At 38.7% G+C, this 21,522-nt stretch overlaps 1 protein-coding gene across 1 annotated transcript; it reads right to left on the bottom strand.

Moving 5' to 3' along the window:
• Nucleotides 1-613: 613 nt before the first annotated feature.
• Nucleotides 614-12,215, bottom strand: TMEM106B (transmembrane protein 106B). The gene is made up of 8 exons (XM_063303703.1): nucleotides 11,096-12,215; nucleotides 10,455-10,667; nucleotides 7,853-7,916; nucleotides 6,991-7,150; nucleotides 6,735-6,875; nucleotides 6,188-6,237; nucleotides 5,144-5,197; nucleotides 614-3,957 (listed from the first exon to the last, which is right to left on the bottom strand). Exons 1-8 carry the CDS (start codon nucleotides 11,295-11,297, stop codon nucleotides 3,819-3,821), a joined length of 1,023 nt encoding a protein of 340 aa, XP_063159773.1. The 5' UTR covers nucleotides 11,298-12,215; the 3' UTR covers nucleotides 614-3,818.
• Nucleotides 12,216-21,522: the final 9,307 nt, after the last annotated feature.

Raw genomic sequence — 21,522 nt, 5'->3', positions numbered from 1 at the left:
TAAACTTTATTTTCTGTTATTTACAAAGCAAAGTTTGATTCGATTTACTAAATAGGATCTTAATCCATGACTTGCTATTTGGTATTACAGGGAATGAAGGTTTAAAGAGCTCAGATTTGCAACACTGCAGGCAGTGTGAGGAAAAGAGAGGAAAGAGAGATTTGCTTTTAATGTTCAGCTCAATTTTTTTAAAAGCCTGTGGCTTATTAACCTTACAACATTAAAACCCAAGTGAACTACACTGCCCATATTTCAAACACAAGCAAGTAGGGAAAGATGCATCAACAATCCTTTAAAAGTACAAACTAACGTTCAACATTAATTTCATTCTGGAAAAGTTTGCTAGAGAAAAGGTACAAATTATTAATGAGTTTCAGTGATACCATTTTAGCTATTCTGGAATCTCTCAAGTCACATCCAAAACTGACAACAGCATAAAGACATTTTATTTTTCATGCTTCCAAACACTGCACACAGTCTGCCACAGAGAGTTACAGAAACAAATACAATTCTCATATTACAAAAATAGTTACCACCTTTTAGCATTTCCATACATGAATTATATACATTTTATTCAGTGAGCACTAGTGGTTAATTAGTGGATTCTTTAAAAAAAAATGAAGTTAATTTGTTATGTCAAATTCTTTATGTTCTAATAAAAATTGTAGGGCTGTCCCAATCCTTATCAACTAAGCCAGTGTTTCTCAACCTTGGCAACTTTAAGATGTGTGGACTAGCTGGCTGGGGAATTCTGGGAATTGAAGTCCACGTCTTAAAGTTGCTAAGGTTGAGAAACATTGAACTAAGCAGATGATAGAATAATTACAATTGTTCTTACTCCAAAACAAATTGTAATGCATATCTAGAATTCTAACTTTGTAAATTCATTTCTACTCCATAGGATGTAGGGAGGATTATGGTAACATTTATATCTAAGGTAACAACTTTATAACCAAGGCATTCAAGATACACATAAGATGACAATAGTGCTATTTTCTTCAGAAAGGGATTTTTAATATGCTAATTATATAATCATCTTTATAACTACTTCTGTTTTCTCCAGGTACATTATTTTGACACACCAATTGCACTTCCATCAAGGAAAAGGCAATAGGGTCTGACAAATTTCTAGCTCAGTTATGAAGATAAATCATGGCTCAGTACAACCTCATTCAACCTAGGTGCCTCCAGTTGCATGAACTTTATTTCCTAGGGTTTCTCAACAGCATGGCCATTGCTGAGAATTCTGGGAGTTGAAGTCTACAGATCTCTAGAGCATCTGGGTTGGGAAAGCCTGGTTTGTTGTTGTGGGAAGGAGCTATACAAAGCCTCAGCTTTGCCACATCCTTGTATGTAAACAGCTAAAGCTGTTCTTCTTGATTTTGAGTGATGTGAAGTTATCCAAAACACCCCAACTTAGGAAACTGAGTTTTATTCTTAACAGTGATATTTTTAAATAAATAGGATCTCATCATATTTTCTTCTCCTGAACCATTGTACTGTGTTGTACACCGAACCAGATCATTCCAAATTGCTGTCTTTATAATTTTATTTAATTGGCAATTCATACGAATTTAATCAAAGCATATATGCTTGAATAATTTACCACAATACAATTACAGAATAGTACAGCAATGTGTATACCATACACATATAATTCAAAATATAGAATGGCATTTTATAAGTAACATGAAATCCAAGAGCTGCTCTGAAAATTTCATTTTATGAAATAAGCATGTAGCTAGTATGTATCATTAATGGGTGCAAACATTACTGTATTTCGATCACTCCACAGTTATATTTGCTGGCAGTAAGGTATTAATTTGACACCCAATTTGATATCAATAGCATGAGGTTTGTATTCCCAGCACACATTTAAATGTCACTACAAGGCAGTTCTTGGACTGCTATTTTGCAGAACCAGATTTTATTTAAAGTGCTGTCTCTCTCTTACAGAATGTGCACCAGAATATTTCAAGTAACAGTTATAACAGAAGTTTGTTTGAACTGGATTTGGATATACTGTATTTACCCAGTCATTGTCAGGAAACAAGTGGGTATCTTGGTTTTAGTTCATTTTCCATTCCACCAAAATTATGATGTGTTAAACTGTGAGACTATTTCCAGGCAATGCCATCAAAAATCCTGACTGAGTTGCAGATTTGTAAAAACATATTTGCAACATAGTTTCCACACCAATCATTTTTAATTAGACAAATCTTGTGTTTTTTGGAATGACTGTAGTCCATTAAAATGATATGAAGGATTTGTTAAAAAAAATCACTTGCTGCTATCTGTCCACCCTCATCTTCCTTCCTAAACGTTTCTAACTGTTGCAGCTTTCAGAATACAATAGAAAGTCCAATGAAACCTTTAGTTAACCTAGTGATGCGTAGATGATCTTGAAGTTACACGTTATCAACTTCTGACTACATTTTGTACTGATTCGTGTAATTTACCAATTCTGCTTTCTGTGTTAGTCTCAAAATGGTAGCGATGGTGGGTGAGAATTCAGGAATCCAACAAGTGGAAAAATACCTGTTCATTGTTGGTATGTTTAAAAATTTTTGCTGTATTCCATTACAAAAGAGGAGTCAATAATCCATTACCATAAGAGCACTGATTAGTGAGGTCATTTTTTAGATTTTAAAATTCAAACCATTAGTTTATATTTATCTCACACTAGTGCAAAGCTAGTCTTTTGATTTCAGTAAATCTATTCATGGATGAGTTGTTGCAAGAAGCAAAAATATTAAAAATGATTATAATGCGACATTCCCCATCAACATTTGCTAAATAGGCTTCGAAACTATTCTGCCAGTTAGCAAAAATACATAATAGAAAAATCTTATCAATCAGATTTAAATCCATACAAGATTCTTTTCAGCACCATAGCTCTTATCAATTATTATTCTCACACAAAACTTATCAACAGGGTTAGAAACTTAGCTACTTTAACTTTGTATTTTCAAGGACTATTTATATGTTTAAATGAGAAGCACACATGAAACCAAGAAAGTGACCATCCAGTCTATGATAAGCATTTATATTAACACGAAAGGTAACAAAATGCATTAAAGTGCTTTTCATAGAGTCAGCCTTTGAAGCATATGCACTGATTCAGTTATTTTTAATAACTGGAGATTTTTTTAATGCATTACATTTTTTTCTTCTCTTCAACTCAGCAACACACATCAAATGTGTCTAAATTAAGTGCTATTCATCTTCAATCTCTTCCAAGTTTTCAAGCAAATTGTTGGACCTTGTGAAAAGCTGCTGTAATAAGCACTCCACCCGTAAAAGAATTTTCAACAAACAAAATCCCAACACAGTAAACACTGATCTGTCCTAAGGTTATTAAAACAAGCTTGTGTCATCTAATGATACAGTGGGGCCCAAATTATTTCTGTACAACAAATATCTAGACTTCAACTAAAACAATCAAGTTCTGAAATTATTATATCATTAGCCTACTTAGAACAAAAAACACATGTTGGGAGAGTAACATATCCATGTTTTCATATAGGCAAATACAAAGTTCATAGATTTAAGAAGTTTATCTCTTTTTCTGACACCCCCAATTTAACTGATTGACACAATACTTACACATTTAGAGTGGAAAGGTAGAAGTTATTAAGTGTGGATATATGCAGTTTGTCCTTTGTTTATGCCACAAAATAAGGAAACCTTCAGACCCGCTACTTTATGTACATCCACCACTAAGCAGTACCATATATAATCAAAAGTTCAACTTGGATGAGCAGTGAAAAACCAACAGTCATGTTTTTTTCCTTCTACAGATTCAATTTCTTCTTCTTTTATTGAAGAGGCTGAAGCACATTTAGATATTCAGTCTGACCCAGCTGGTAAGTTGTGTTTCCACCACAGTCTACATACTGGTATCGTTCCTGAGATATTTGTTCTGAGTGGCCAAAGTAGGAAGTGGTTACAGTCACTCTTTAAAACAAAACAAGGAGGGAGAGATGTATACATATATTATGTATAAGCAAAGATTGTAAACTCCCTATACTTTTAAAGGTAAGAGTCCACAGTATGCTAACTTTAAACATTTCACTCACAAAAAATTAAAAGAATAGCTAATACCATATACATACACAAGCTGACATCAACTATATTCTACAACTTCAGTATTGTGAACTATTTTTGATAAAGACTGATTAAATTAGTTTGCTTAATGATCTCGGGAGAAATTGAATTATATGTAACAGCAGTTTAGGAATGTTAGCAGATAAGAAAGACTAGACAAGCACTTCTATTTCTTCTTTTCTGGAGCTCCAAAATGCAGCCTATTTGCCTAATCTCTGAGATTTGGCATCCAGAAGAGGAAGGAAAAAACTATTAGACAAATAGATGAAACAGCTTGGGAGTAACAGTTAATTCAGAGGGGGATTGCAGTGTTAGTGGCCAATTCAGAGCTTCTATAAACTTCACCGGGTTACATTCAGGCTGTCATTAATCCTTCAGCCTAACCTACCTCACCGTTATTTCATGTATAATGCGACAGAAGTGTGCCGAGACAACAGGAACAGTTCAGCAGCTGCATGAACCTTTAATACATGTGGCTGCTTTAATGATTCAGAGAGAGCTGCTTTGTTCACATTCCTAGATATTGTGAAGCATCGTGTTTGACTATTTTATAAGCCCTAAATCCAAAAAACACATGTATAGTGCATGGGTATTTTCCTAGCACTGAGTTGTCACTAAGAGCCAGTTTGGTCTAGTGGTTAAGGCACCAGGCTAGAAACCAGGAGCCTGAGAGTTCTAGTCCTGACTTAGGCATGGAAGCTGGCTGGGTGGCCTTGGGCCAGTCACTCTCTCTCAGCCCAACTCACCTCACAGGGTGGTTGTTGTGGGGAAAATAGGAGGAGGAAGGAGTCTTAGGTATGTTCCCTGCCTTGAGTTATTTAGAAAAATAATAAAGGGATAAAAAAAATTGAAAGAATTCATCAAGGTAGAAAAACCATTTCTTCAGTTTTATGTAGGTATCTTTGGCTAGTCCTCAACTGCATTCAGCACATTTGATATTATCTGATGGGTTAAGACTCTGAAAAAAATACTCTATATAAAGCAATTGTTTTGGAAGTTAATTTTCCCCATAAATGAAAATATTATACATACTTACTGCATCATGACTACTATGTTATGCACTTTGATAGAAATTAAAGTACAGAAATCACTGTAAGAAAGACACTGGTGTTAGTGCACACTATATAAATTACATGTCAGAAACTAAGTTTTCCCTAACCCAATTTCATATTAACTTTCTTAAAATGAAATATTAAAAAGAAACCAGGCAACAATTGGGATGGGATATTGTCCCCAAACCCTTCCTCTTCATCCCTTCTATCAAATAACATCAATGATAATGATGATGACGCAACAATAAGGTCACAATTACAGCTGTGCTAAAATGCTAGAACACCCCATTTTTTCTTTGGACAGACATCATCTGTGTCACAGAAGACAAAAGTTTAAAAACAGTGTCCCAAAGAAATTAAGGCTGCAGCTGGGTTGCATTTACTTGAACTAGCCTTGAAATTCTCTGGCTCAAGCATTTCATTCTCTTGCTTTGGGTGATGAGGAAACCTGAAGCTTTCATGCCCTTGCCACTCGGCTACAGATAAACATTACATTCAAACCCTAGACTGTGGTGTTAACTACTGTTTGCTGAAACAAGCCAACTGCAGCAGATTGAAGTTGACCTGTTTTAATAATCCACATCTAATACTGTTGTCTAGATTAAGACATAATCCTAACCTGCATGGAGTATTACAGAACAAAACACAGAAGCTGTTCCTTGCCGATGCATTGGAGAGGGAAAGCAGATCTATTCATTAACCAATGTTTGGGGTTCTATCTAAGTGGTGCCCCCCAAACGTCGCCCCCCAAAAAGAAAAAGTGAGAACTTCCTGTCTGTGCTATGTCAATCCCAATCTTTCAAACATCAGTAAAGCACTTCAATGCAGTGCTAGCAGCAAGATCTGGAATCCTTTAGGACTCTATAGCACCAAGGAGGATAAGAAAGCATTTAGGGGAAACCGAAATAATTGCTGCAAAGCCTGTGTTCCAGGCTACTGGAATTTTCTTGTTCAAAAAGGAGGTATTTGGCTGTGAAATTCTCATCTTGTATCCCTATACATTGAAATTTAAAGCACAGAATACTCACTATATGTAACTCATTTCATCTTGTATTACTGTAGGTACCATATAATCAATCTGAAAAAGAAAAAGAGAACAAGAACAGCAATAATCAGGATAAATGTCTAGAAAACTGCTATCAAATACAGGTGCTCCTTGCTTAACAACCATTTGTTCAGTGACTGCTTGAACTTGCGACAGCACTGAATGAGTGAGACTTACGACCAGTCTTCAAAGTTCTGGCCTTCACAGTATCCCCACACTCATGTGATCGTGATCTGGGCACTCAGATCACGATTATGACATTTTAGCATCCCACAGTCACATGGTCACCATTTGCCGCCACCTTTGCTGGCTTCCTACAGCCGGCAGGAGGCTGCAAATGGTGGTGTCGTTGCTTAACAACTTGCAGTGTTTCACTTATCAGTGGCAATGGGAAGTGCTGGAACTGCTGTCACTAAGTAACGTGGTTTACGACCATATCGCTTAGTGATGGAAATTCCAGTCTCACTACTATTGTTAACTGAGGACTACCTGTAATAGTGATACGCTACGTGACCCCCAGTAATGCTTACCTGTTTCATATCCAACGGTCCAATGTGGGTATTATTGTTCAGACGTGCCTTTCCAGTCACTGTCTTGGCAAACTGTACCTGGGCTGTAATGTTTTCAACTTCAACAGAATAATAATTGTTATTTGTTATGTTCAATGTATTCTGCAGAAAAGATAATTCAGGATTCTAGATTAAATGATGATTAACACAATCTTAAATATCCCTATAAATTGTCAACCACTAAAGGAAGTGAAAAGGTTTTCAGCAAAGATCTTACCGTAATATTTAAATATATTATGCGCCTCTGTGCTTCATAACTGACATATACCGATTTGACTCCAATGTACTGCACATCAATAGATCGAGGAAATAAGAAAAATACTGCCAGCCCAGAAAGCAGTAAGCATACGATTACCGAAGCAGTCACGTAAAGTTTTCTGCAGAGAGAAGAGACACTCCTTTAAAGTTTCTGTGCTATCTTTGTGTATTTTCTTTTCACTTTATGGATTTTTACTTTATCTGACAACTTCTTGGACATTTTCCAACCACTAGCTATTTCCAATGCCCATTCTAAGGCTAATCACCATTTTGAAATCTGCCTGCAGACATATGTACGTGTGCATGCATGCATTCATCATTCTGCCTAACCTCTGGGGAATTAGGACTGCTAACAACAACGCAAAGTTGCCAAGGTCTGAAGCAATAAGAGGGCGCAACTAATATTAACATACTGCATCTTTTCCCCAGAGCACCTAGGGTCCTCCCAGCAGTCTCCTGGCTTTTAATAGTTGGATATGAATTAACAAAGACAGAAAAGGTGGAAACATTTCCATGATATTGTCACCCATGGTAACCCTCCCACCTCAAACCTACTCAATGAAACGTGGCAAAGCTTCAAACCTAATAGGACTTTCTGCTCATAATAAGCAACGACTCTCGCAATGCAGCCCAACCTGTTTTGTAGGAGGCTATGTTAACACCAGGCATTCTAATTATTAGTACAGAAGAATAATTTCCAAGGCTAAACAACAAGCATAAAAGTATTTAATTAAAGCTTTTGATAGTAGATTTGTTTAGTCAAAACCTAACTTTAAAGGAATTCGCCAATACCACACATAGTCATTGCTATTGTAACTTACGTTCTTCTTGGCCTCAGTCTCTGATCACTGTATGGAATCAGGGCAACAAGCTGATTTTCCTGTCCTGGAATAGAAGGTAATTCTTCAGCATCCTGTCATTTCTACACCAGTTGATGCTGCTATAAAGCCAGTAAAATATGCCACATGCTTTGCTGATGAAGCTGAAATTTCTGTAGCATTAATGCTCTGCATAACATACACATCTACCACAGGCTAAATTCAAGAACCATATTGTTCAGGTACAATAAAATTATCAAGAGGCATTTTCTTAAAAGTAACACATAAAATATTCTTTCAGGGAAAACAGGGGAAACAAACTTTTTGTAAGTTTGTGCTGTCTTTTCAGCTATGACACAACACTTCCGAAATCAATCCCTTGCAAAGTTTTGCTAAATAGCTCCACGCTCTTTTCAGCACCAAGCAAAATAGTTTTATGATAACTGAAATTGAAGTGTTGTTATACTGAGGTTAGCACACCTCAGTACAGGTAGACCTTGCTTAACGACTGCCCTGTTTAGTGACCATTCAAAGTTACGACAGCACTGAAAAAGTAACTTTGCAACCAGTTCTCACGCTTATGACTGCTGCAGTGTCCCAGAGTCATGAGATTGCCATTTGTGCACTTCAAAGCCGGCTTCCGACAAGCAGAGTCAATGGAGAAGCCAGCAATAAACTGTAAGTCACAATCACATCTCACTTAACTACTGCGGCCCTTGGCACCTGAGTTGCCGGTCCTAATCGTGGTCATTAAACAAGGACTACCAGTATTTATTTATTTCATTAATAAATGAAATAAAATCCACTTCAGCAGACTCAGATAAAGGAGTGTACTTTTTAAAGAGTTAACAATACTTTAAAATGATAGAGGCATATTAGTTGTGTTTTGATGCACTATTAAACCATGTCTTCAAACAAAAGTTGGGTAGCCATCTGCACTAGAGGATACTGCACTAAGCACAAAGTTGGATTAGATGACCTCCAAGGGTCCGATTCTATGATTCTATGTGTTGAGGAAGCCAGAATCTCAATGACAGAAAAACTGTGCTTAATGTGCTTTGTTCATTCCTTCATCTCCTCTGTGACTACTAAAGTGCTACAAAACACTTCGTAGCAACTAAGACTGTTCAAACACCATATGATCTTATCCTGCCATTGGCCAGCTGCTAAAACAGAGTGCAAAACAGAAATGCTCTTTTTCTTAGAGATTCTATGCTATTTACCCCAAGTCCACAAGCAATACATAGTTAATATTTTCTTCCTATGACCTTCCTGATATAGTCATTCTTGCAGTGACTAAGGGATCTCATCTACCCATTCACACACATACATATACATGGGCCTAGTTATAAAACTGTACTGTGGGTAAGGTTAACTAAATGAACTATATAGTTAACTAAATGAACTATAATTGGTTTGATTCACACAATACACTAAGCCATATACCATAGTTTATAAAACAAAAACATATCATGGTTTGAAATGGCTGCATTCACAGAGCATACTACAGTTGTTTGCTTTTGGGTGTCTGTTGAGTAAACCCAGCCTATGAAAACATAAAACAAATTTTAGCTGCTTCTGTCTTCTAACCTGTATACCTAAATGGTCTCATAACTGGCACAAAACAATACTGAGTTCAGAGTAAGCAAAATATATGTTGAATGCAACCCTGATTGTACATGATAATTTCTAAATTTGTTCTGTTTGCTAATCTTAGTATAATTACAGGTAGTCCTCACTTAATGACAATTGGGACCGGAATTTCAGTTGCTAAGCAATGTGGTTGTTAAGCGAATCTGACCCGATTTTACAACCTTTTTGTGGTGGCCATTAAGTGAACCACATGGTTGTTAAGCGAATCACGCAGTTCCCCATTGAGTTTGCTTGCCAGAAGCTGGCTGGGAAGGTCCAAAATGGTGGTCATGTGACTGCTGGACATTGCAACAACCGTAAATGCAAACCAGTTGCCAAATGCCCAAATCGCAATCATGTTACTGTGGGGACGCTGCAACGGTCATAAATGTGAGGACTGGTCGTAAGTCAGCGATGTCATAAATCCAAACTGTCACCAAACAAATGGTCATAACTCAAGGATTACCTGTAGCTGGCTAAGAACATTTTGTATATAGAAATAAGCCAAATTCAGGTTCTGAAGTCAATCAAGTTGTGCTCAGTTAAAAGTAATACTGAAATTGAATTTTCTGGAATATTTTAATTTTCTAAAATAGTGATATTATCTGGAGTTTTTATAATTAATATAACTGCATAACTTGTGATTTTATATTGTTTGTAGCATAGAATATAAAATAAAAAAGGAGAAAGCAAATCTAAGGAAAAGAAACTGTAAATTTTACACCAATATTCTCATAAGACAGGTCAGCTTAAAGAAAACAATATAAACAAACATTCTCTAAGAGTGTAAGTCCAATGGCTAAGACGTGCAGATGAAAGCAAAATATATTTTGTTGTGAACCGCTCAGAGTCCCCTGTGTGGGGGAGATGAGCAGTGAGAAAAATATGGCAAAACAAACAAACAAACAAACAAATAAATAAAAGCATTTATAGCTGCAGCTATCATGGATGCTGCTTCTGGGTTTACACATACCACGTGGGATTCTCCCAGTGCCCTGACAAGTGGGACATGTGACACTATCTCTTCCTGTAAATTCAACATATGGAAACTGTGACACATCTCCATTTTTTCCATCTTCATTATGAGCTTCTGAGTGGATTAATCCATTTTTCATGTTATCAGAGGATGAAATCCCATCTTCTTTCGAAGCAGGTAAAGGCATGGAAAGAGATTTCCCCATGACTGCTGACAGAAAAAAGTTAAGAAAGCAAGCCTTAGACTCTAAATCCATTTATTGCAGCAGGATTTATTTTGAGAGCTATTAATAGAACATTTTGACAATTCTTGCAGAAAGAGAACTTCCACTGAGTTAAGAAGTTCAGACTCTTGTTTGTGAAATGGCAACAGGTTGTGACCTGGGAACCTAATCAAGCCAATTTATAAATAAGACCATTTTCTGTGAAGTACAATTATTCTTCAACTATTACAGGAACGTCATTGTAATAATGAGTATCGTTCTTAATGGAAAAAACGTTTTCTGTAAGGCCCTGGCCTATTTACATGGGCAAAAAAGCTGTATCATATCAATAATTCTTCTCATTGATTCATTAAATAGGAATTGTGTACAATTTTAATGACATGCAGAATTTTAGTAATGGAAATAGTGTAGATACCTTTGTTTTCCTTTTGCATTGAAGTTGTTACACTGAGTGAGCCTATTGTTTCAATTAAATTCGTGAGGGAAAAGTACCATATTTTCACTGCTGCAAATATACTTGCATAGACCACAGTAGCCTGGTTCACATAACATACTAAAGTACAATGTGGTTTTGGTTGGGTTAGGTATAGGACAGTGACTGCGTTCACACAACACATCAAGCCAAAATCAGTACGACTGTAACGTGTTGTACGAATTCGACCATAGTGATTTTAGTCAAATATCTGTTCCCCCATAAATCATCTAGGCAATCAGGGATAAAATGCAATACACCTATGTGGATTCTGAGTTGTAAATACTTCAGTAGCAATGCCCACAGAATAAATTATCTTTAACTACTTTAGTACACAGGTTGCCAATATTTTTATGATGGGGCTCCTGTGCCTTTAACAGGAAGTGGATGGGCAGAAATCTTCAGATGAAACCTTTCTTACATACTGATGCTAGCACAAACTTTCACACATCAAGACTCAGATGCTACACAACAACAAGAGTGATGTTATCAATATGCCAATGAAAAGATTGAGGTGAAAGCATACTGCTTTTCTGAGCTAAATGGGCTATTTCTATTTTGTTGGCAATTTACTTTCAGGTCATTGATTAAATATCTTGGAGGTCATGTTTGAAGGTGACTTATTCAGAGGTAGCAGTCAGCTTTATCATACAGATAAACATTTAGACAGAGAATGTATATGTAAAAAACAAACATTTTAAATAAACATTTATTCAAATATTCCTGGGATGTTCAAATTGTAAAACCATGCCATGGTAAAGAGCACACCAGTATCAAAAATAGTTTGCATGGCTTGGGCTATATTTATTTCTATATTTTCAAACTACGTGTGTTTTAAGTACATTAAATGGCTACAACAAAAACAGTAACTACTTATATGACTTCAAAGTACAACAGAGGTCGAAGTCCTAGGTACACACTTGAAAAAAGAATATTAATTTACAATGGATCTCCAAATAAGAACACTTAAGTTTCAACTGCACCTCTTCAGGTATCTCTCATTAGTATTAGTAAGAGAGCATAACAGAATACAGGTAGTCTTTCCTTAATGACCAAAATAGGGACCGGAATTTTGGCCACTAAGTGATGCAGTCATTAAGTGAGGCACCACGTGACCAGCCCCAATTTTACAACCATTTTTGCAGTGGTCATAAAGTGAGTCACGTGGTTGTAAAGCAAATCGATTGTTTCCAATTGATTTTTTGGGTCGGAAGCTGGCTGGGAAGATCGCAAGTTGCAATCACGTGATTGCAGGACACTGCAAACAGTTGTAAATGTGAGTCAGTTGCCAAGCACCCAAATTGCAATCATGTGACTAGTGGGGGTGGCGCAATGGTCATAACTTCAAGGACAGGTCATAAGTAACTTTTTTGAACCCCATCGTATCTCTGAACTGTCATTAAATGAATGGTTGTTAAGCAAGGACTACCTGTATAGATGCCACCACAACGGTGACACAGAATATAACTCTGTAGTAGGGCATAACTATGTTTTAGAGTTAATGGTGTCTCAAACTAATTAGTCACAGTTCTTCCCACAATGAATTCCCCATTCTCAGGTTCCAGAAAAATATTCTGAATCAGCCCTGACTAGAAAGTATCAAGCACTCCATTTTTAGGCAACTGAGACTTTTTCCCCTAGCTCTACTAAGAAAAAATAGTTTATGCTTGGAAAATACTTCACTAAACTAAAAAGTGATTATCAGTATTTGGCCATCTTCTTCCCAGAAACAAAAACAACATCGATAATTGGTACACTTCCCTGCATTCTCCAACAATAATGTAGTAAATATCAAGGTTGCAAGAAAAAAATCACTACACAATTCCCAAGTCCTCTACAGATGCAGACAGACACGTTCAGTACTCTGAAATACAAGTATCAGCATAAAGAGACTTCATACAGACCCTAAATACAAGCATATCTTCAGCTGGGAAAGCTCCCTCAAAGTACCATAGAAATAAGTGCCAGTCTGCTCTGAAACCGCACTCCAGAAAGAACTGAGAAGGGAGGAAAGAATTATGACATGGCAAACCTAGCATTTATTACTTATAACAACCTGAAGTTTTGTCCTTTTTTCAGTGAGTTTTTTCGTATAAGACAGTCTAGTGGCATCTCAGAAGCAAGTAATACATTTATGGCATAAGATGGATGTTGGCCCACAAAATCATATGCTACATTATTTACATCCTGCCTTTCCTCCTCTGCTCAGGTCCTCTTTAACCCAGAATTTCTCACCTATATCTAGTGGCCTCAAGATCCTGCAAGCGGCTGCTGTCTCCTATAGATCTGGGGAGTTCACCTAAGACAAAGGGAGAAGGGAAAAAAAAAATTACTAAAGACTCTGCACAAGGTTGAAGCAGCTTTATATATTTACTTATTTACTTATGAAGTATATACATCACCTGAATACTACATCTACATTTACACCTATATCTGTATCTATCTCCTTATATTGGAAGGGGTTAAACAGCAACAAAAAAATGTGGTTGGTCTTTCCTTCCCAAGTAGGCTGAACGTAGGCAATTCACTGCTGAATATTTCTCCCTCAAGAATGGGTGGCTAAGACTGGGGGAGAACTGGTGTGGAAGAGGGCATGGAAACAGGCTCCCCATTGCAAGAAGGCCCCATAGACTCCCCTGGATGTATTCTCAGCCTCACTGCACCAGTCCACCCTCACCTAGAACAGGTGGGAGGCAGGTTTCCTGAAGGGGAAGGGATGTTAAAGAGTTTTTTCTTTAAAAGAGCTACAAAACACCTTTTGCAAAATTATACTTGAGAGCCAGCTTGGTCCAGTGGTTAAGGCTGGAAGCCAGGAGACTGTGAGTTCTAGTTCCACCTTAGGCATGAAGTCCGAGAGGTGACTTTGGGCCAGTCACTTTCTCTCAGCCCAACCCACTGCACAGGGTTGTTGTGGGGAAAAAGGAGGCAGGAGCATTATATATGTCTCCTTAAGTTGTACAAAATACAGGTGGGGGCATAAATCTAATTTAAAAATAAAATAAATAAATATATTCGATGAGTACAGCTGAAATGGCTTCATTGGAGTTGTACTGTAGTGGAGAATGCTGAGGGGTCCCCTTGTTCATACGCTGTGCTGTTGAAGAAGAAGACCATCACCTGTCTTTTAATACCCACACCAGTTGCTTTGGAGAACAGAAGAAAAACAATGGAAAATGAGATGTGGCCAAAAGCGTTGGGACTGTAACTCCCCAAATTCCCAAGTCAGCATAGTCTTCCCATAAGATTTGGGGTAAAATAAAAGCAGACTGAGTTGTGAATGTGTACCTTACTAGCACACATATTTTACCCTGACCTACCTTTGGGAGAATCCAAGGTACTATATTAAAGATCTTTAGTGGCATCATGGACCTGGCTATGGAAGCCTTTGGTCAAGGAGTGAGAACTCTAGATAGTCGTATGCTGGTGCATGGTTGTGTACATACAGCTTCAGCTGCGATAGGATACTGGTTTATCTTATCTCAAAAAATAACCATTTTATAGAGTGATGTTGTGAGATCAGATAGCACAATCAAATGCATTATAGTTACTCAAACCTACTGTATGTCCCTCCGAACTAAGTGCATACAGGGTTGGTGTTTACAGGGCAAACTAATATCCATATCTATTGTGGCCTGAACCATGGCACTCTCCTATATCTTCACCTGGTCTATTTCAAACTATTTGAAATAGTTGAGCCTCGTGTGGTGCAGAGTGGTAGGTGGCAGTACTGCAACCGAAACTCTCCCCACGACCCGAGTTCAATCCCAGCGGAAGCAGGATTCTCGGGCTGCCGGCTCAGGTCAACTCAGCCTTCCATCCTTCCGAGGTTGGTAAAATGAGTACCCAGCTTGCTGGGTGGCGACTGGGGAAGGCAAAGGCAAACCACCCCGCTATAGTCTGCCAAGAAAACGTCGCAAAAGCAGCATCCCCCCAAAGGGTCAGATGTGACTTGATGCTTGCACAGGGGACCTTTCACCTTTCAAATTATACGAGAATCAATCACCACCTATGCAACAGTTTGATTTTACAAAAGAAGTGGTTTAAAATCCCATGCACACTAAATATAGTGGAACTTTCTTCTGAGTAAACATGCAAAGAACTAGGCTGTACTTCACCTTCTATGGATCTATTTTAACAGCATATTGGCCTATCTAGTGGCTGTTCACAGGAGAATAAAATAAAACATTCAAGGAGTTCTATAGGCAAGTTAATTTTTTTAAGGACACTACATAAGGAAGGGTTATGTCAGGCTAAGACATAATTTCCTTAAATATGTTTTACTAAATAAACTACTGTCATCATTTGGTTCACACTTTGTGCCAACCTTTGGTTCACTTAACCATTTGCCATAAACCATGATTAACAAACCACTATAGTCGGGTTCACACAAAAACCAAACAAAACACTTTATGGCATGACATAAAGTGTGAACCCAGAGAACTGCTAGATTTGCATAACATGCTAATCAAAACCAAACCAACCACATTACAGTTGACTGTGTTGTCTAAGCCCCAACCATTGAAGCCTGACAAACAAGCTTTCTATGCTCTAGGAGTCACAGAACATTGTGGGCAGTTCCACACTAATTAAAAAAAAGGAATAAAGGACAGAGGGTGATATTAGCCTTATACTAAAAGTCTACTTCAAATCGAGCTCAACTTCATGGACACATCCATGCAGTTTTGTTCTCAACAATATGTATTTATTCAATTTATATAGCTGCCCATTTCAAGCCACTGACTCTGGGTGGCTAACAGTCATAAAGCAGTCAACAATTAAAACAGTACAGAAGAAATTAAATACAAATAGCAGCCAAGAGATACTAAAATCCATCAGTGTCAGCACAACCAAGAAATGGGGCCCTTCACACAATATAGAAGTGGTTTGCCATTGCCTTCTTCCAAGATACCTTTTGACTTTCCAGCCTAGTCTACAGCCTTAATATTTCCTAAAGGGGCTCATCTCAGTACTGACCGTGCTCAACACCACTTTGCTTCAAAACTGAAGCAAGGTTTGGGTTTGGAGATCTGAATAGCTCACATCCTGACAATACTGAGGAAGCTACTGAAGACAGCTATTCTCCCAGGCCTTGGTACAGGTTGACAACAGAGCCCCTGTTGAATGGAATTTTGTTTGTATATCTGTCTCAAGGCTGCTTATTATTTTTTTCTTTTTTGATATTGTTCTCAATTTTTAAACTGTAAGCTGCCCAGAGACAACAGAGTTGGGTGGCCTCCAAACTGATAATAAAATAAAATAAAATAAAATGGTTATCATGCTGTCACCTGCTGAAGCTCAGCCTTATAATATCAACTTTAAATGAAGATTAAGGTTGTGGAATGATCCTAATTCCCAATACTCAGCCAGTCTACAAGATTCAAACAACCTACATTATCTAAGCATTGGGGAATAGTTGTTTTTTTTTAAAAAGGGGGTGTGTGATATGCATTATCCGTTCATCACATACCCCATCTTCCCTTTATAACTGGGGAGGCAGGATGACAACTCTGGCAATGGAAGAGCTCTTTCTCCTTCTTGAACCCTCTTCTCTTTCCACCCATCAACTACCAGGAGAAAATGATTGTCCATGTTGATGTTTGGAGTAACTACGTGCAGCTAAAGTAAAGAGGTCCAGAACTAAGCGAGCATGAAACCATTATTTGCTAGGTAGGGGCAAATTTTTCAATTCTTCTGTTCTCCACCCCGCCCCCCAGGTGCTAACTCTGGCTCACAGAAACAAGGTAAGTGCAGTGCAGTGATCACCTCTGAATCAAATATCATTTCAAAACATGCTTTATCTATAAAAAGAACAAAAAGTTAACACAGGATTTAAAATAATAAAAATCAAGATCATATCTGGAGCAAACAAGGGGACACAAAAGCCTCAGAGAAACTGAGGAAGCTTAAAAATGAGAGCCCCCCCCCAGCTCTATTTAAGTAGGTGAATCCTGAAAGAATTATCTTTCCAAATACATATTTTAAGTAGTGGAAGGCAATAATGCCATAATCACTATGACTCCACTATACTTCCATCCATCCAAACTGCAAACCCAGTCTTCCCCTGTGGTCTGTAATAATTATGGAATAATTTTGGGTTTAGGGAATCATCCCCAGTAGAAAAGAGAGAAGGAAGGAAGACTACATGAATTATATTTTCCTATCCCATAGTCTACTGGAGGCCAGCAGGTATCTAAATAAAAATGTAACTAAAATTAGATCTGTATAATCCTTAGTCTTAAACACCCCCCCACCCAAAAAAATGAATTAAGACGTTTCTTCAGTACAAAAGTCCTCTTCAGATGATAAAGCTTCTTTCACGCCTAAAGCCGAGTAAGTAACTTGCGCTGCAAGTAAACAATACAAGATGGACTACTGGGAGAAGCAACTCAAGGAACGGGAGTCTGGGAATCAAACACAAGAGGCCATTTCCAAAACCAAACCAGGGCCTGAAGAATTAAATCATCTTAGGAGGAAAATGGCAGTTGATGTCGCCTTCTACGCGTCTTTCTCGTCAGCCAACAGAGCGATCGTTTCGATGAGTCAGAAGTCACTCTTCTTGCATTCGCCGGGGATTATCCTAAGGGTGCTTTGGCACAGAAACCCAAAGCGCCGGGATGTTTTAGACTTTCCACCGCAGCACACAGCCATTTTATTTCTATTAAATGCCACACCGACTGGCTTCACAATTGCCCGACAAACCGTATTCACCCGGGCCGCAATTCCACCCCCCCCCCGCCCCATGTACCCAAACGGGGATTCCGCCCGATGTCGCACAGCTCTTTTGCCAATCGCTACCATGGCGCGCGCGCCTGTGCGTTGGGCACCCAATTCCCTCCCCCACCAGAGCCTCAATCCAGCTCGTGATACCGGCTTGAGCCCCACGTCGCCGCAGCAAACCAAGACCTTACCAGCAGCGTGACAAAGCAACACGCTTCCAATGTATTTCCAAGCGTCCAAGGTTGTTTTTCCTCCGCACCTCTCCCTGGCTGGGCTCACAAACACCTCCTCATCAAGTTTCACGGCCAGATAGGATCGAGCATGCGCCGTGGTAGATTGTGAAGCCCTGCACCTTTTTGCCCTTACTTGGGGTCCTTTCTTCTTGCAGACGGACGTGAAACAGATGTAAATAAAAAGAGAAGGGGTGGAATGGTCCTGGGTTGCGCCATTTGCTATTTTACATCAAGACACCATTAACGCTTGGGGAGAGAAAAGTTGCAAGATATTGTGAAGCGTGGGCGACAAAACTGCGGTGTTGAGAATGACGTTCAGCGATGGATAACAGGGAGCATGCTCAGATTCTCCCTTTGAAGTAGGCTGTTGCTTCGCCGGTGGTGACAAACAATTGCTATAAAATACAAGACCGCAAAAAAGGATAAGGACGCTCGGTCGCCACCATTCTATTTTTACGCACGTTTCTAACAGCGCTGTCAAGCACATCCGATTTCTTGCTCTTGAACAAAACGTTACTTATTCACGTCTATGCCAAGCGTCAGCAAGGGTGTGAAATACAGGGATCGTCGTACACTACCGTGTGAGACAAACCTGAACATTCTGATTTCAGTTACTTTTTGCTGGAAACCCAGTTTTTTTGCGGCCAACATTCTTTTCATCATTTCCAGTTCTATGCAACTTTTACTAACTTTCCATACAATTCAAGCTAATTCTAGCTTCTCAACATCTGGTCAAAACAACATCTTTTAGGATCTTTCCTCATGTCCACCTAACGGTTGGCAGAAGGGGCTTCCCATATTCTCAGTACAGTACAGAGAAAGTGAGATGAACATATCTACCCTACTGCCTTGATCCCCGTTAGCCAGAAAAGACTCATGGAAACTATGGAGTTGGTATATGGTCACCAACAGAAATGTTCAGCTATCACATAGCAGGCAATGACAGATAATAATGTAGGGCAGGACTAACCTTTTGGCTTCTTAGTTACTACTTGTCGGACCTGCAAGGTAGAAGAGACTAGGAAACTGACTCCACAGGATGACTAGAAATATTGTTATGAGTACGGATGGTGAGCAGGGGGGAAAACGCATGCATAGTTTAGAGGCTTTGAACTGTCATTCAAAGAAACCCAGAACAGACCCGCCTTGAGTTTGGGGGTTTATCTGTCTGGGTTTTCCCACGCTCGTTCAGTTTGGTAGGATTTTCTGTCTACTATAGCAGTTAAATAAACACCAGAGACATTCTCCTCGTCTCAGCGTGGTCTTTGCTTAAGCCAGGACAAATATATTGTTTTGAAGTAAGCTATAGTAACAGAATATTGCAAGTCTGCCATATTTTCCCTTCCCCCCCCTCTTATACCCCATGGAGTCAGGGGGAGCCAGACTCAGTCTCTTTCTAATACTTGCCTGCCCCTTTGGACATAATGCCTGCTTCTTCTGTGCCTGATGTCTTAACAGCTTCTGGATGCCTTCTCCAAAGTCATTTGGAGTAGTTTCTCATGCTACTTCTCTCTGTCTGGTCAACTGTCCACTATGAGGACTGAGGCCAGGTGTGTCTGCAGGAATGATAAAAAAAGTCAAGATTACAGTCACAACTGTGTAACCAAAGCCCCCTTTTATATGCATCAACACACGTAAAAAAGGGACTGCCATGTTGACCCTTCCTGCAGATGTCCTGAATGAACTATGCACACAGAGATTAGCTGAAATTCTGGGGAGAAGAGGCATTGTTTTAAAGATTAAATTATTTTCCTCCCCCTTTTGGTTTTCTGCAAAAACGTCTGGCTCCAGAAGCTCATTGTCTTGGTACTCGGTATTATAAAAAGTAGCATTTATATACATTTCTGAATGTTAAAAGTATTTTAACATTTCATGAATCATGGTAAAAGTACTGTACGTTAGGTCAGTTGGGCAGTGAGTTTAAGTGATAGCAGCTGGTTACCATATTCATGTAGATACCAGACTACTACCTTTTGAATCTTAAAAGGGCTTCTCCTCAGTACAGAGTGGCTATCCAACAGTATGTAGTTCCCCCCTCCCCCCCAAAAATGTGTGTTGCACTGCTGTGAAAAAAACCAAAAACAAAATGGCCCACCCATGTAAAACTTCACTAGCTACCATTATGTGACTATCTCTTTTCTTTACCATGTTCTCATGATGTTGCCTTCATCTGCCCCTCAGCCCATGCCCAAGGCAGCTTTAAGTTATCTTGAATGGTACTGGTATTAAAGTAGTCCTTTATTCCATGTCACAACTTTGCTGCAGATAAAATCTGATTATCCTGATAAACCATACTGTTGATGGTACAGTCTGAAGACCTCCTAAGTCTGGCACCTACTGTATTTACCACTTGAGGACACTTTAGGCTGGTGCAGGCATGACTCCAAGGCCTTCTTGCTTTGCGCAGGAGAATGGTCCAGCTCTTTTAAACTAGCGCTTCTCTGTAGCTACTTTGAGGCCTGGTTTGAAAGTGGTCAGCCTGAACAGATATATAGAATATTCAGATCAGCTTGAATAGCAGTGATCATTGGACGTGTCTGTGTCTTGCTGCTGCTTCTCCTCCATGCAACCCCAACCACTCACCCTCCAGAACTATGCACGAGTTTGTCACCCACTGCACCAATTCACAATTTGCTAGGCCCTATGGCAAAGAAAATTGCAGCTGCTCAGAAAATCATGGTAAGTAGCAGTGGCTGTTGGGTGAGGGTATATACAACTCCAAATATTGTGAGATAAATTGTGCAAGAAAACAGAGAAAAATAGCATTGCAAAATGTAATGGGAATGCAAGGGAACTTGACTGATATTTTTAAAATGCCATGTAAAAACTAGCAATGTTTTCTCACCTTTTTTACTAATGTTCTTTTAGGAAAAGAGAGCTTTTTGGTCCAAAGAGCAGAGGACGACAAATATGTCAAAGGGTCCTATGCCTGGCACAGAAAGGAAAGTCCAGATTATTAATTCTAAAATGTACTGATTTCAGATGTGGTGCTCCAACCAGACTAAAAGAAAGGAGCCGTGTGTATTTCCAAAAGGAATTTCTTTTAGAAAATTTTAACATAAACAGTTGTTGTATTAACTCTGACTGGCTCACCTATCTGCGTATGAATTAAATTCATGTACAACTTTTCCATATGAGGAGAAGGAAAATTTTTAAGCTGAAAAACAAGGGACGAAAGAGTTTTTTTTCCCTTTGAATCTTGGTTTGGTTTTGTGGGTTCTTTTTTTTTTTAAGGGAAGCCAACTTCTTTATGATCTGTTTAGCTTGTGAGTCACTTTTTTTCCTTAATGTTGCCAACTATTGCTCAGATAAAGCATTTGCAGAATGAATAATTACATATGGAAGTTACTGCCATGAACTCTGATGATGATGGTTGCTGTCCTTGAGAGATAGGAGTCTGTAACTCTCCTGATGCGTGAT

This window comes from Candoia aspera, chromosome 4, assembly GCF_035149785.1.
Source record: "Candoia aspera isolate rCanAsp1 chromosome 4, rCanAsp1.hap2, whole genome shotgun sequence".
Taxonomy (NCBI): domain Eukaryota; kingdom Metazoa; phylum Chordata; class Lepidosauria; order Squamata; family Boidae; genus Candoia; species Candoia aspera.
The sequence above is the reverse complement of the archived record's forward strand: the minus strand, read 5'-3'. Positions and strand labels throughout refer to the sequence as shown.